The sequence below is a fragment of the Rhamphochromis sp. 'chilingali' genome (genome assembly GCF_963969265.1).
Source record: "Rhamphochromis sp. 'chilingali' genome assembly, chromosome: 6".
Classification (NCBI taxonomy): Eukaryota; Metazoa; Chordata; class Actinopteri; order Cichliformes; family Cichlidae; genus Rhamphochromis; species Rhamphochromis sp. 'chilingali'.
In genome coordinates, this window is record NC_137933.1 from 15,558,300 (window position 1) to 15,575,084 (window position 16,785).

General features: G+C 40.0%; 1 protein-coding gene across 1 annotated transcript in view; it reads right to left on the bottom strand.

Moving 5' to 3' along the window:
* Positions 1-7,713: 7,713 nt before the first annotated feature.
* LOC308397886 (coiled-coil domain-containing protein 81-like) overlaps positions 7,714-16,785 on the bottom strand; it is a gene marked incomplete at both ends in the record, with an annotated part of 33,686 nt that continues 24,614 nt past the window's right edge. Inside the window, 9 exon segments of the mRNA XM_080884129.1 lie at positions 7,714-7,852; positions 9,941-10,066; positions 10,177-10,226; positions 10,230-10,283; positions 10,423-10,533; positions 11,825-11,903; positions 11,993-12,162; positions 12,419-12,487; positions 14,667-14,813. Of these exon segments, the coding sequence (XP_080740255.1) occupies positions 7,714-7,852; positions 9,941-10,066; positions 10,177-10,226; positions 10,230-10,283; positions 10,423-10,533; positions 11,825-11,903; positions 11,993-12,162; positions 12,419-12,487; positions 14,667-14,813 (945 nt within the window).

A 16,785-nucleotide genomic window follows, 5' to 3' on the forward strand; every position in this document is an offset into this window, starting at 1 on the left:
AATGCAGTGGAAGCTCTCTTATTAACAATGGGCTTCTGAACCAAACCAAAAGAGACCCACTGAACATATATTTGTTAATTCATTTTCAGGAACAGTGCAACATATTTTACAACACATTGCTGGAAAATCTAAAACAAACAACAACAAAAAAGACAGCAGGACTACAATTTGGGAAAGGCTTAAAGTTTTGAACGAATCCACACGTGTTTTTGTTCTATATGGGAAAATTGGTGATAAAAACTTTACAAGATGTGCAGCGTCTAGTCTGTGCGCACTGCAGAAGGCTGCAGTTTATTAAAACGTTGGGTGTTCGGATGTTTGAGTGACAACATTGTTCCACGAGATTTTCCGTAATAAGTATTAGTGATTAGAGTTTGCTCGGGCTCTAATCAAAAACTCACAAACACATGTTAGTCATTGTTTTTTGGGGGGTGCGCTGTAGCCTTTTGGCATTCTAACTACCAGAAATCTTGAACCACAGGCCGGGGGGGCGGTGTGGCAGCAATTTTTCACACCAGCCTATTAATTAATGAAAGACCAAGACAGACTTTTAATTCATTTGAAAGCCTGATGCTTAACATTGTCCACCCCAGCTGTGAAACTCAGAAACCAGTCTTACTTGTTATCATCTATCGTCCACCTGGGCCTTACACAGAGTTTCTGTCTGATTTCTCAGACTTTATATCTAATTTAGTTCTGAGCTCAGATAAAATAATTATTGTGGGTGATTTTAACATCCATGTAGATGCTAAAAATGACAGCCTCAACATGGCATTTAATCTGTTATTAGACTCAATTGGTTTCTCTCAAAATGTAAAAGAACCCACCCACCACTTTAATCACACTCTAGATCTTGTTTTACAGTTTTTCTCGATTGCTAAAACACATTTCTTGAAACTACGCCTCATATCCTCACAACAGTAAACACAAATCCATAACATCTCACTCAATTTCCCAAACATCCTATTTCCAGGTCAAAATGAAGCTCTACACCCAAAACTATTCACTCTTGCTGAAAAACCAAACTTTGCCCTCAGACATCAAACACAAGCCCTCAAAAACACACACACTACAACAGAGTTTTGCACACTGGTACAATTACAGTTTTTTCTGATTGCTTACAGTTTTTTCTGAATGCTTAAACCCTAACTGTGATTCCTGTAGCACAATCTCTAAAACTATTCAGACTTATAGCAAAACCACTCACTGAGTTTGCAAAACTAAAAGCACAAAAACTGCTTTGCACTCAGTTTGCAATTTTGTAACACACACTTTGCAAAGCTGTAGGCACAATTCACTGCACAACACTCAATTACCAAATTTCCAACACACTCCTAGCAAAAGTATACACATGTATGGCTATCATTAACACTAATTTGCCAACTGTCTGGCACACTTTCACATGTGAAAACTTTTTTAGATAATTAGTTCACTTTGCAATCAGCCTAAGCACTATAATACAGGTAAGCTGTGTGTGCGGAGTACAATGGAGGGAGCAGAAAGAGTGAGAAGTAGAGGAGGCCGAGGAAGAGGACGTGGAGGTGAAGAAGTAGGATGAAGAGGACGACAAGGACAAGGAGGAGCAAGAGGAAGACGAGGAGGGGGGAGAGGAAGATGAGGAGGGGGGAGAGGAAGGGTAGGAAGAGTAAGAAATAGAATTGCTGATGACATCAGAGCTACAATAGTGGACCATGTCATCAACCGTGGAATGACCCTGAGGGTAGCTGGCCAACGGGTCCAGCCTAAACTGAGCCGCTACACTGTAGCAAGCACCATAAGGACATCTTGAAATGAGAATCGGTTAGTACAGTCACTTCGCACAAAGATTTGTAGCACTGCCATATGCCAATGAGAAACACACCAGTACCATTGATGTAAAAATACTGAAATTGTTACTTTACAGAATTGCTAGATGACCAGATGCTGGGGGCAGAGGAAGCATGTTCACTGCAGACCAAGTAACCCATATAGTCATTATGGCGATTGCAAATAATCCTATACTTGGAAATAAACACTTGTGTTTGTTTTGATGTGTTTGAATAAACACCAGTACTTGAAGTTTGGATCCCTCTATGCTTATGGATCTATGACAGAAGTATGAGCTCAAACTGACATAGCCTACCTTGTGCACAGAGAAAGCAAAAGCCAGATGTGTTTTATATTCATACCATCAGTGTGCAGTTGGCGCATTGTGTGCTTAGTAGATGATGGCTTGTGTGTACTGTTTGATACGGAAACACCATTTTTACGAAGGTGTGAAGAGTTAATCTAGCTGTGTTTGCTTTTGCAAGAGAACTACAGTGTTTTGATTATTGGGTGACAGGTTTTCTTATTTGTGTGAAGAGTTTTGCAAAATTAGCCAATAGTTACAAAAAATGTGCTTAAGCAATCAGAAAAAACTGTAAGTTTAAGAATATAATCCACCCACTGTTATCATCTTCAATGCCCTGTACCAACACAGAGCAGAGCAGCTATCTGAACGCTACCCCAACAGAGGTCGATTATCTTGTTAATAATTTCACCTCCTCACTACGTACGACTCTGGATACTGTAGCTCCTGTGAAAACTAAGGTCTCTAATCAGAAGTACCTGACTCCGTGGTATAATTCTCAAGCACGTACCCTAAAGCAGATGACTCGTAATCTGGAGAGGAAATGGCGTGTCACAAATTTAGAGGATCATCATTTAACCTGGAGAAATAGTTTGCTGCTTTATAAGAAAGCCCTCCGCAAAGCCAGAACATCTTACTATTCATCACTGATTGAAGAAAATAAGAACAACCCCAGGTTTCTCTTCAGCACTGTAGCCAGGCTGACAAAAAGCTAGAGCTCTTTTGAGCCAACAATCCCTTTAACGTTAACTAGTAATGACTTCATGAACTTCTTCACAAATAAAATTTTTATCATTAGAGAAAAAATTACGAGTGAATGTGAGTGTGAATGGTTGTCTGTCCCTATGTGTTAGCCCTGCGACAGACTGGCGACCTGTCCAGGGTGTACCCCGCCTTTCGCCCTATGACAGCTGGGATAGGCTCCAGCGCCCCCCGCGACCCTGAAAAAGGATAAGCGGAAGCGAATGGATGGATGGATGGAGAAAAAATTACCAGTAATCATCCCACAGATGTAATATTATCCACAGCTACTCTTAGTACCATCGATGTTAAGTTAGACTCTTTTTCTCTAATTGATCTTTCTGAGTTAACTTCAATAATTACTTCCTCCAAACCATCAACGTGTCTTTTTGACCCCATTCCTACAAAACTGCTCAAAGAAGTCCTGCCATTAATTAATTCTTCAATCTTAAATATGATCAACCTATCTCTAATGATCGGCTATGTACCACAGGCCTTCAAGCTAGCTGTAGTTAAACCTTTACTCAAAAAGCCATCTCTAGACCCAGCAGTCTTAGCTAATTATAGGCCAATCTCCAACCTTCCTTTCATATCAAAAATCCTTGAAAGAGTAGATGTCAAACAGCTAACAGATCATCTGCAGAGTAATGGTTTATTTGAAGAGTTTCAGTCAGGTTTCAGAGCTCATCACAGCACAGAAACAGCTTTAGTGAAGGTTACAAATGATCTTCTTATGGCCTCTGACAGTGGACTCATCTCTGTGCTTGTCCTGCTAGACCTTAGTGCAGCATTCGATACTGTTGACCATAATATCCTATTAGAGCGATTAGAACATGCTGTAGGTATTACAGGTACTGCACTGCAGTGGTTTGTATCATATCTATCTAATAGACTCCAATTTGTGCATGTAAATGGAGAGTCCTCTTCACACACTGAGGTTAATTATGGAGTTCCACAGGGTTCAGTGCTAGGACCAATTCTGTTTACATTATACATGCTTCCCTTAGGCAGTATCATTAGAAGACATAGCAAACATTTTCACTGCTATGCAGATGACACCCAGCTCTATCTGTCCATGAAGCCAGATAACACAGGCCAATTTGTTAAACTGCGGGGATGTCTTAAAGACATAAAGACCTGGATGGCCGCTAACTTTCTGCTTCTTAATTCAGATAAAACTGAGATTATTGTACTCGGCCCTGAAAAGCTTAGAAATATGGTATCTAACCAGATTCTTTCTCTGGATGGCATTACCTTGGCCTCCAGTAACGCTGTGAGGAACCTTGGAGTCATTTTTGACCAGGATATGTCCTTCAACGCACATATTAAACAAATATGTAAGACTGTGTTCTTCCGTTTGCGCAACATCTCTAAAATTAGAAATATCCTGTCTCAGAGTGACGCTGAAAAACTAGTTCATGCATTTATTACTTCCAGGCTGGACTACTGTAATTCATTATTATCAGGATGTCCAAAAAACTCACTGAAAAGCCTTCAGCTAATCCAAAATGCTGCAGCAAGAGTGCTGACAGGGACTAGAAAGAGAGAGCATATTTCTCCTGTTTTGGCTTCCTTTCATTGGCTTCCTGTTAAATCCAGAATTGAATTCAAAGTCCTGCTCCTCACATACAAGGTCTTAAATAATCAGGCCCCATCTTATCTTAATGACCTTGTAGTACCATATCACCCTATTAGAGCACTTCGCTCTCGCTCTGCAGGCCTACTTGTTGTTCCTAGAGTATTTAAAAGTAGAATGGGAGGGAGAGCCTTCAGTTTTCAGGCCCCTCTTCTGTGGAACCAGCTTCCAGTTTGGATTCAGGAGACAGACACTATCTCTACTTTTAAGATTAGGCTTAAAACTTTCCTTTTTGCTAAAGCATATAGTTAGGGCTGGACCACGTGACCCTGAATCCTCCCTTAGTTATGCTGCAATAGACGTAGGCTGCCGGGGGATTCCCATGATGCATTGAGTTTTTCCTTTCCAGCCACCTTTCTCACTCACTATGTGTTAATAGACCTCTCTGCATTGAATCATATCTGTTATTAACCTCTGTCTCTCTTCCACAGCATGTCTTTTATCCTGTCTTCCTTCTCTCACCCCAACCGGTCGCAGCAGATGCCCCCCCCCCGAACCTGGTTCTGCCGGAGGTTTCTTCCTGTTAAAAGGGAGTTTTTCCTTCCCACTGTTGCCAAAGTGCTTGCTCATAGGGGGTCATATGATTGTTTGGGTTTTTCTCTGTATCTATGAAGCGCCTTGAGGCGACTTTTGTTGTGATTTGGCGCTATATAAATAAAATTGAATTGAATTGAATTGAATCGTCTGCTCAAGCCTGTGAGCTGCAACAGAAGTCACGTTATAAATATTTTAACATGAACAAACCAAATATGAAATGTAAACATTTTCTTACTCTGAAAATACTGAGGAAGTGTTTCTATTATGACCTCCATATGCAAAGACTGCGTGCCATTGAAAGTAGAGCTGAACAAAATCATGCCTTTCACTTTTAAAGTGAGTGAAACAAGTGAGGTGGGGCAGGCCAGGTCTCTCCTGCTGTCGCTGCAAACTGCACCTTTTTACTGCTGCACCTTGAAGTTTGTCGGCTCTTGGAGGCCCTCCACTGGCCTGGAGTCCCGAGCAGTTGTCCGTGGTTATAAGGTATTGTAGGAAAATTCGGTAGGTGTCGCTGCATTTCAGCTGTATTCAAAATGATCTAACATTTAAAAAAGAAACTGGCTGCATGCATGCAAACACTAGACATGTTCAGTACATGTACAAGCAGCTCACCCTCAGCAGTGAATAACGGTCACAGTTAAGGTCAAATAAAAAAACAAAAACAAAGCAGCTGTAAATTCAGTTGGGATTTTCCGCTCTGGCACAAACAAAGCAGGGTAACGTGTATCATTTTCTTTTCTTAAACCTTGTGATTGATGTCGCTAAAGATAATAGTTGACAGCTTGACCTTTAAGTTGTAAAATCTTGTCTGTGAGTAATGCAAACTTCCGTGCGATGTCTTGGGTCTGGTGAAGCTTAAAACAAACACCTGAAATGTCCCACGTTTTTTTTCTTTTCCTTTCTTTCTTTTCCTGCTGTTTTCAGTCTGAATCGCTGCTACTGTCAACTCAGGCCCAATGCTCATATAAAAAAAACAGCAACAAAAAAACAGCAATGTTAACAGAAATAAACAGAATATCAGGAATATAAGTTCCATTTGAAGTAAAAGTGACTAACCCAGTATAAAATGCTTTCCATGTGATCATAAATCTTTTAAGAATACAAAAAAAGCAACAATCAAGTTTACCACAAGCACTTTTTATGGAATACTTGTGTTTATTACATGGAAGTATCGAAGCACATGAGGGAGAATAAAAATGAACATCCTGTCCCACAGCTTTAGAATGTGGTACAAACAGGTAATTTTTATTTGCAGTCAGTGACTTCAGGGAGTTACTGAAAACAAAGGATTTACATTCCAGTATTAAAACAGTCCTTGTACTGTAGTTAGTTTGTGTAGTTATGGTAGGTTGTTGAGTTATGTTTGAGCCTATGAAAATGAGGGAATAATAATAATTCCTACTAATGCAAAAGTTTTGTTAAACCCCTTAAATTAAAGCAGAAAGTCTGCACTTCTATCACATCCTGATTCATGGATTCATGGATTTAAAGTCCAGTGTGGTGGATTTTAAATGCTGTCATTGTCCACTTATGGACCTAACTGCTTGTGCCTTCTTCATAAGACGATTATTGCCCAAACACAGACTATTTTCATAAAAATCTACCAGCCAGCAAAGAAGAGAGAGACATGTAGCTGCATTTATCTGTGTCTATTCAAGAAACAGTGGTACAGGACAGTCATCATGTGTAACATATCAGAGAAATGAAGAGATTATGGTTAGAGGAGAGTTTTCTAACATGCAAAAATGGGTAGCAAAAATAATTTAGAAAAACAACAGCACCCTGAACATCACACCATTAAAGTATCATATATACAGTGGTTTAAAAAAAGTGTTTGCCCTCTTCCTGATTTCCTAGTGTTTTTCGTATTTGTCCCTCTTACATGTTTCAGATCATGAAAAGGAAGGTTGGAGTCCTGTTACATCTGGCATAAAACTAACACAGCATTTTAGAAAAGGAACAACGTATAAATATGATGACGTGATAAAAATGAAATGATCTGATAAAATATGACAGGGACATGCTGGGAGGAGGCACCGGAGCAGAGCCAGGACACACTGGAGAGATAATATCTCTCGGCTGGCCTGGGAACGCCTTGATGTTTCCCCAGACAAGCTGGAGGAGGTGGCTGGGGAGATGGAGGTCTGGGCTTCTCTGCTTGGGCTGCTGCCCCCAAAACCCAGCCCCGGATAAGCGGAAGAAGATGGATGGATGATAAAAATGAAATGATCTGGTAAAATATGGTGGTGGCAGTTTGGTTGTCTGGGGTTGATCTGCTGCCTCAGGACCTGGAAGACCTGCTGTGGCAAATGGAAGCAGGAATTCTGGCTTTCTACCAAAATGTCTGACCATCTCTTCGTAACCTCAAGCTGAAGCACACTTGGGTTGTGCAGCAGGACAATGATCCCAAACACACCAGCAAGTCCATCTCTGAATTTCTTAGGAAAAACTAAATAAAGATGTTGGAGTGGCCTAGTCAAATCACCTTTTGTGTTTACTTGTGTTATGTTTGTCTAATATTTAAATCTCTTTGATGATCTGAAACATTTAAGTGTGACAAACATACAAAAATAGGAAATCAGGAAGGGGCGATCACTTTTTCACACCAATGTACATAACCTTGTAATTTTTGTTTAGGTAATCATCACACAATAAGTTGAGGTTTGGTTGTTTATTCACATTCATGTCCTCAGATCATGAACTGTGTACCAGACAGGTAATGAGAGTCTTTCCAGATGTTGGTCTCTCCATAGTTGGTGGTTCTCCTCTTACACTGGCTACATCGCCTGTACTCTGCAAGCTTATCAACCAGGAGGAGACCAGCAGACCTAACCACAGGGAGACAGAATTATTATGAGCTGTATTTTGAATGATGGACATGTTCAAGTTGAGACTGTGAGGGAAAAAAAATCAGAGAAACTAGTGCATGTGTCCATTCGCTACCATTTTCCAGAATTTATTTTCCAGTCTGGGTGCAACATAATTAAAGGAGAAACAGTTAAAGCTCAAAGTGTGAAAAGAAATGTAAAGGAGAATATGTGACATCTATTTTTTTCTATTGTAGAGATTTGTGATTTGCATGTGGAATGATTATTTGATTTAGAGTTCTCTAGCATGTCGAGACTATCTCTCCACACCGTTACGTATTCCATATGTACAGGGTACGACCCCCCTTGGTCGTGGCGCGTGGATATTTCTTTAAGACACTCCGGCACGCCCGGCTACGCCCCACAGCATACGTATAAAACAGCTGTGCAGACGTGACACCGGTGATTGTTTGATCGGAACGCGTCTCCGAGTGGCCTCACGGTGGAGAGATAGTCTCTCACTAAGAGAACCAAGGTTACACTGTAACCGTACGATCTTTCAGAACTGATGTGAAAGTTTGTGCTTGTAGTAAATAACAGAGGAGTAGCACCCAACTCCACAGTTCCCCCTCAATACAATCATGTGAAAAATAAAGCGCACGCTTTCACTTCCAAGGTGCTTTCACATGAAGGTGATGTGATGTAGTTATGTTGTTTTTGTTTTTGTGTGGATTTCTGGTAAAACATCGTTTGAGCAAAGAACTTCTCATAGTCCGGCTCATATCATCTACACAGGACTGTCTCATCTTTAAGAATCTGTCTTGACTTATTAAACTGGATCCAGTTTACCCAGATCCAAGTCATATGATAGATGGGAACCTATGAGCATCGACACGTTGAGGCTTGTTTTATTTCTCCCGGATATTTGGACTGCCTTCAGTGATGAGCACCTTGTGGTTCGTGCACTCTGATGATTACAAAAACGTGGTTGCCTAATTACTGTTTGAATATAATTACCAGTCTTAGTGATTGTGGCCAAACGTCTTCTTTTTATGTTTCGTTTTAAAAATATCTTTCATTTTCAATTGGGATGAAATTGAATTAATAAAGAACGGAAGTAGAGACACAGTTTAATGCACTTAGCAAATATTAATTATATAAATCAAAATAAATAGTTTGAAAATCCTAACTTTTACTCGATTCGTGCTATAATGTAATTCTCTGCCTCATCCCTTACCAGAATATATTTGACTCCACTTCACAAATTCTGAAGATTCACAAAGTGATTAATATTTTCCATCATTTGTTACTTTGACCGATTGCCTAATCTTGAAGAAGCTTAATTTATTGAACTTGCTATGAAAATGACCCAGTATGTCTGGATACTAGGGTATCTGAGTCATGCCATGTACACAGATACATTGAGGAAAGCTTTCAGATTTTAACCTGCCTTCAGATACGAACCTTCCTGCAGTTTTTGAGCTCTAACATTTCCAAAAACCTGATTGCCTAATAACAGTTTTATGAAATATTTTGGCCACCAGCATAAATATTATTTATTTAAATCAATGGCAGGGGAGCAGGGAGCCATAATCGACTCTGGGTGCCATCACGTATAGAGGTCTCAGGCTTCTGTCACCCGAGAATGAATTTCTTGGTTTTAGGAGGATATGTGCTGTTCATCTGAATATACTGAAGTAATTTCATAACCTGCAGGACCAAATGTATTATGTGCTGATACATAAAACCTTAGAATTGAAAGAAGGTGCACTTTCTTTCTCATATGTGTATCATGCATCAGACATCAACTTTAATATATTTGTGTATTTAGTGAAAAAGATATAAAAGACTGGAAGAAATAGACAACAGACATAGATTTAATGACTATCTGGCAAACAAAGAGGAGCATCAAGCAGCTAAAGAGGCAAATATGTCCCCCAGGAGGCAGTAAGACTCAAAAATAGGGCTAAAAAAAGAGTAAATTTTGGACTCTGATTCATTAGAGGTCCAGAGGCTCTTAGAAGATCAGTGTCAGTAATTACATCATGGATCAAAGAGATGCTGTATTTTACTAACTATAAAAGTTAGTGTGATCCTGCCCCCGCACACCTCCGAAAGCGCCTCTCGTCTTCCTCTTGCTGGTATTTGTGCTTCACACTGCGACTCCAGTCTTGCTCTAGTGACTTGCTGATGTCCTGCATCTTCTCAAAGCGTTTGATACGATCGTGCATTAGCCTGGACAGAAACGAAACCACGAGAAGAAGAAAGTACGTTTCACAGTTATTATGTCTTCTTTTTCCTTACATGTTCTTTTTGGTCCATTTCTTTTATTTGCCTTTACTTACTCCATTTTATTGCGTCTCAACATCTCCTTTTCCTTCTCCAGCTGTGCCTGTTAGTTGTGCAGTTCTTTCGTTCTCTTGGTGGCAGCACTAAAATTTACCTGGAAGATCTGTCAGTGTGAAACGCATCACACGTCGCAGTTTTAATACAACAATGGACCGAATACGCACAGAGCAAGTATGACTAATGTTGTTGCAGTATGATAAGGCTAACAGTGAAATGTTAAACTGTTATGGAGGGATGGTGACCTTCTGCGCCCTTTCGCGGCTTTCTGCTTTGCACGCTGCTGTCTCACGGCGGCTGAACGTGGAGCTGTCAGGGTGGTAATCTGGAGGTTCTGCGCGCTTCTTTTCAGACATCTAAGGGCAAATTAACAGTCTGATTTTAGATTTTAGACTGAATGCAGATGGTCACATGACAAAAACGTGAAAACTACTTTTCTGGACAGTTTCCCTACATTCTCCCTGTAAGTTTTGCGTGCTGTGTTTAGAGGTCCAAAGCCTCACCCGTGAGTTTTTGTAACTTTTTTTTGTAACCGTTTATGGACTATGGAAAATTTTTTTAATATGGTACATTAGTTTCATACCGATAATTGCTTGCGCTGAATTCATTCCAAATTCGCTACCAAGACTATGCGACTGACAGTGTTGGGGAGTAACGGAATACATGTACTGCCGTTACGTATTTAAAATACAAAATATGAGTAACTGTATTCCGTTACAGTTACCGTTTAATAAGGTGGTATTTAGAATACAGTTACTTTGTTGAAATAAATGGATTACACGGCGGTACTTTCCTGTTTCATATTGTCGCGGGTCAGGACTGTTTGGGTTTTGTTTGACAGCTGTTCTGTTGTTCCAGGCGGCAGCGTTACGGTTGCCATGGTTACAGGGTGACGTTCTCTCTGCGTGTTTCCTGGGTGAGAGAGCGCCTTGTTGTTGTTGTGCTAAGCTAATAGGGAGAATGCTACAGGTATAGCTCTAAAGAACGTAGCCTCATGGGCAGTGTAGTCCGTGCTGCAGGGAGAATGGACTGCCATACCCGTTATGTGTTTGTGAGCGAGGGAGGGAGAAAAAGGAAAAGTACGAGCTGTCATTGAGCAGAAACGGGAGCTGGAAGCATGTAAATATAATAATAACCACTTCAGCCAATAAGAGTGCCTGACGAGCCCAGCTGTAAGTAAGCTGTTAAGACTCGACTGTACACCGTGTTCGTGTTTTCCTCCGAAACAATAAGTTCCGTTGGAGCAGCCTTTCAACGCCTCTCTCTGTCTCTGGCTAACAAAGTTGACCCAGACAACAAAGTAAAGCTAGTTTTCAGCTACAAGCCCGACACGAACCCGACGTATTAGTCAGAGGTCCCTTTACTACAGTTCGGAGCCGCGGACCGTCAGTAACAGTAATAAATCACAGCAATAGTACATTCACGTAGTTGTAAACAGCATATATTAAGTAATTCAAAGTATTCAGAATACGTTACTCTCATCGAGTAACGTAACGGAATATGTTACAGAATACATTTTGGGGCATGTATTCTGTAATCTGTAATGGAATACATTTTAAAAGTAACCTTCCCAACACTGGCGACTGAACACAATTCTTAGCAAGAATTTGTGCCTTTGTGTCAAGTTTGAAAGTAACTTTGACTTGCCTGGGTGTCCAGAGCACTCTTGTATTGCTTAGCCTTTTCCCGTTTACGTTGGAGTTGCTGGGCTTGCTGCAAAGCTACTCTAAATCACACAGGTAAACATTACATGATGTATTTGTGATCACAACATATGATTATTTGAAACATCTGGCTTGTGGCACCTTTACACACCCCTTAATCAGATGTAGCTGGTCTAAACACTCCGTGACACGACGTTCCTGTTCTTCTTGAGCCTTGAATTTCTGTCGTCTGTCTATTTGAATCTGAAGCTCGTTCATGTAACGATGCTGCTGGATACTCCTGGGAGGCGTGAGTGGCCGAGCCAGGAAGATGAAGGAATTCTACAGAAAACCCAGAGTGTGGTCTAAATTTTAATATTGTGCTTTGCTTGATGGACATGTATATTGCTTACATGATCGAAATAAATTACATTTTATAAATGAGTCATGACGTCATCTGGTTAAAATCGCTAGTCACTGTTCACTGAGTCATTTCACATGAAACTTGAACAGTAACTGCGAATCACCAAAACTGTGATGTAAATGGTTATGGGAGTGTGGGAATAATCACAGTTTTCATTTATCTTACAGAATTCACAGGAAGCTGAGTCAGCTCCTTCTCTGACATTTGCAGGTTGAATGAAGCCACCTGTTCTTTCAGTTTCACCTTCCAGAAAAAGCAAAACAAAAAAGCCTTATCAGAAAGTCCATAATGAAAAGAAAAACAACAAAACAGAATAATAATAAAAACATTATAAGCAAAGCATATCAAACTCACCAAATTAACTTAAGATGACTTTTTGGATTCCTAAATATATCGTTAGCAACATTGTGATATGTTGTGTGTGTGTGTGTGTGTGTGTGTGTGTGTGTGTGTGTGTGTGTGTGTGTGTGTGTGTGATTCTTCTTAATTTTTCTTATTTGTTGTTCTTAAACAACAGTTCTCCATTATTTCTGAGTATGTAATTGTCTGCTTTTTCACTCATTTTTAGTCAGCCCTTGTGCCTAACCATTATCAGAGCAATGTTTTGTCATTTGCTGAGTCCCTTATCACTGACCTTTGAATCGTTCAAGCATTAATCTATGAAAATACCAAAGAAAACAGGCATAAAATAGTGCTTGGGCAATGAAAAGGCTGGTTATAAGCTAACAGTATGCTAGCTGCACAGCTGGCTAGTCCTTCATGGGGATCACACCAACACACATAGAGACAAGCAACCGCTGTCAGTCATATATCAAGAGTTCCCTCTCATAAACAGTATAACTAAATTCTTGCATAACAGTTTACGTCATGTGTCACAGTTCAATAAAGTTACGTTCACTTCAAAGAAGGTTTCATTAACACCAGTAAGCAACAGCTAACAGCAGCAAAAACAGCTGCAGTTACTGACGGTTCAACATGTCCTCAACATTTCATCTCAGTATGGCTGTCATTGATCAGAAACAGTGTGGGATCATCTTGACAGAGACGAGAACAAAAGCCAGCCAAGATCCAAAGGAGAATGTTGAGTGTTCTTCAGGAAGACTAGAGACTTCTTACAGAAATGACAACAAAGCTTGTTTACGAGAGTTCAAGCTGTGGGGAATAGAGAATAAATGTGGTCAATTGATCAAATATTGACTTTTAAGCTTGTTAGATTTGTATAAACTCTGTTTTTGCCTTATGTACTGTATTTTCATGTTTGTTTGTGCATGTGTCAATGAATCAGGCATAGTAACAATCCATTATTTACACATCAAACAGAACCAGAGTTGCATAGTGATAAACTGGTCCAGTGCAGCTCTCTTTTCACTCTGTTTATTCTTGGTAACTTTTGAGGGAATATCCTCTTAGAAATGATAATATCCAACTATGTGTTATTATTATTACAAATTAATTGTCTCTGTCTAAACAGGTAGTATTTTTAAAATAATAAAATCTACTGCCTGAAAACGATGTCATGTGAGTAGTGAAAGTGGATGAAAACAATAAGGTTACTAACAGGAAAAAACACCAAAGCAGAAGCAGAAGTGTATCTAGAACAGTCAAGGTGAGACAGTGCTAAAGTTCATGATTACACAAATGCAGTGTCATGTGCACATACTTGCATAATGTACAGTAGCTATTTTCCATTTTCCTATCAAAATATAAAGGAATGAGAAGTGGTTAGAGAATTCTGGTGAATTTTTTCCAAAGGTACGACTGACGTTTTAACTTGTTGTGACATGTAACAGCGGCATAACATGACAAGTTTCAGCTCTCACATCCCATTTTTTGAATGGAGACATGGTTTTGTTTTTGACCACAAACAATGGTTCCTAAGATACTCTCAAGTGAACTACAACTTTAAAAAAAAGTCACAATATAGAAAAGAGAATATCTATTTCTTTAAGCATATTAAAAACTTTAAATGACCTGGGACACTCTTAAAATAAAGGACTGCACTGATCAACTCATGTATGTCTATAAGTGCTGTATTCAGTACTGGTAGTGTATTGGTTTTGCATTAGTTAGATCCCATGTGTTGTTAATTGTATGTGTAGCAGAATAAAGACAGTACTGCCGAGTCTGGTTATGTGCTCATATGATTGACAGTGTGACTGAGCTTTGTGACTTGAGACTTTGTGGCCTGACCGAACCAACGCCATGTTTTCAGTCATCGTGATGATGCTACGTCCATTATTTGGGTGACGCTTCAGTGCAGATTATATTGTCTTACTGAACCGTTGCATGTGTTGCTGAGAAATTAAATGTTTCTCAGAGGATGATCACTAGTGTCTTTGGTCAAGTTTTACCTCTGGGAAAAGATCAAGTTAATGGATGTAAATGTTGCTTTATGGCAGTTGAAGTGTACACGTGCTCCCACCTGTTCTTCCTCCATGTACTGCTCATCCCTCTCTTGTTGTTTAAGAAATAGGAGTTTCTCCAGTGCTCTCTCATCTGCCTGCTGCTGTCTCCTCAGATACACTGGGACATTTCTTTGGGTCCACTGCATACACTGGTAGCACAGCTCCTATAGTCATAAGGAATCAAGCAAGTGACTGATACTGCACAGTGTACACTAAGCTTGCTAGCAAACCCTTATTTACACATCCAGCAGAAACCAGGGAAACACTGGAGCCTTGTTTGAAAGACTAGTCTAATGTAACCATGTAAGGACGATCTGATTTCCTCGTGTCAGCATTGTTCCCACATCATCATAATTAATGTTGTTCCAGGTTCAACATTGCAAGTGACCAATCACCTTCTTGTGACGTCATTCCTTTGCGACTTCGAAATACCCGCCTTCGATTATTTCGAAATACAAGTGAAGAAGCGAAAAACCGCCGCCTGTCCGCCGAATTTGAAGTCAATTCGCCTGTCCGCCGAATTTTTACTCTATTCTTTAGTAACTCCTTAAGGAATCTGTCTTTGGAGCTACTAATGAGCTGCTAATACAGTCAAGCCCATAATTATTCATACCCCTGCAAATTTTAACTTAAAGTTAAATTTATTTAACCAGCAAGTTTTTTGTGTGTGACTGGAAAGACATAGGTGGCTCCCAAAAGATTATAAGACGATGTACAAGAGACATTGTGGATTTAAAAAAAAAAAAATTCTCAGCTTTTATTTACATTTGAGTAAAAAGTGTCATGTCCAGCATTATTAATACCCTTCACAAACTGTCACTGTCTCTGAGAAAGTTCTATACCATTCCAAATAGTCCAAGCTGTTCTAAAACATCCTAATTACCTGGATTAATAGCTGTTTTAATCAACTCAACAGGTGAACAGCATCTCTCTGCAGTTGGTTTGTGGACAGCAGAGATGGGCAGTAACGCGTTACTGTAATCTGATTACTTTTTTCAAGTAACGAGTAAAGTAAGGGATTACTATTGCAAAAAAGGTCATTAGATTACTGTTACTTTCCCGTAAGCATGCTGCGTTACTGCGTTACTAAAACCATGATTTTTTTGCGAGAGTGTCTCATGACAATGACGTAAGCGAGTGTGACGTTTGTGGCAACAGTTGTGTGCCGATGCTACTTCCGGTGCGGAAACTCCTGTGGGGAGCTTTGTTTCCGGTGTCCTATTTGCGCCCTGTTTACGGTCCAAAACAAGTTAAGCAAATGAATGAATCAAGTGGCGATTTACATTTCTATAAATGTCTTGGGCATTTACCCAATACTGTATATCTGTAAATGATGTTCATCGACTTGTCAATGTTTTTTTCCCCGCGCCCCAGAGCAAAAGAGAAAATGGATTCAAATGTTATATTTCTCAGTATCTGTAAACAGCGGTCCCTCGTTTATCGCGGGTGTTGTGTTCTAAAAATAACCAGCGATAGGTGAAATCAAGTAGCCAATTTTATTTTTTGACGGTGCAAAGCGTTTCGTCGACGTCGTCGACATACAGTACTACACTTCAGAGTCACACTGCTAGCAATCGATGCAGCGATTCTGTACTGTACAGGAGAGACGTCATGGAGGAGATCGTCTGCAGCGATCAGGACGCAGGACACAATGTGATGTAAAAAAAAAAAGCTTGCACTAAAAATCTGCGAAACAGCGAGGTGAAAGGTGAACCGCGTTATAGCGAAGGACCACTGTAATTTTGAAGGTAAGTCACAACATACCCTTCGTAAATACTAATGTATAGAAACCCTTACCAGCAATCATTCATTTTTTGTGTGGCTTTTTTTCACGGCTTGTTGACATGCTGTGTAGGTGTGTACTTGACGAGCTGATATCGACATAACGGGGGAAACATCTGGTTTGACTATTCTTCACCTGTAGTTTGAATGCTGAACATTTGCCTGTTTAAATCATAAGACCAGTCACTATACAGAGATGTGCTTCTGAATGTGGACGATGTGTCTTCTGATTCTGTAGTGCAGTTCTGCTTGTGTTGAGTGATGTAAACAACTGATCGATCTAAACTCTTTAAACGTCAAAATTGATCATTAGATTCTTTATGACACAACAGTGGTGAGTGTTCCCACCTTCTG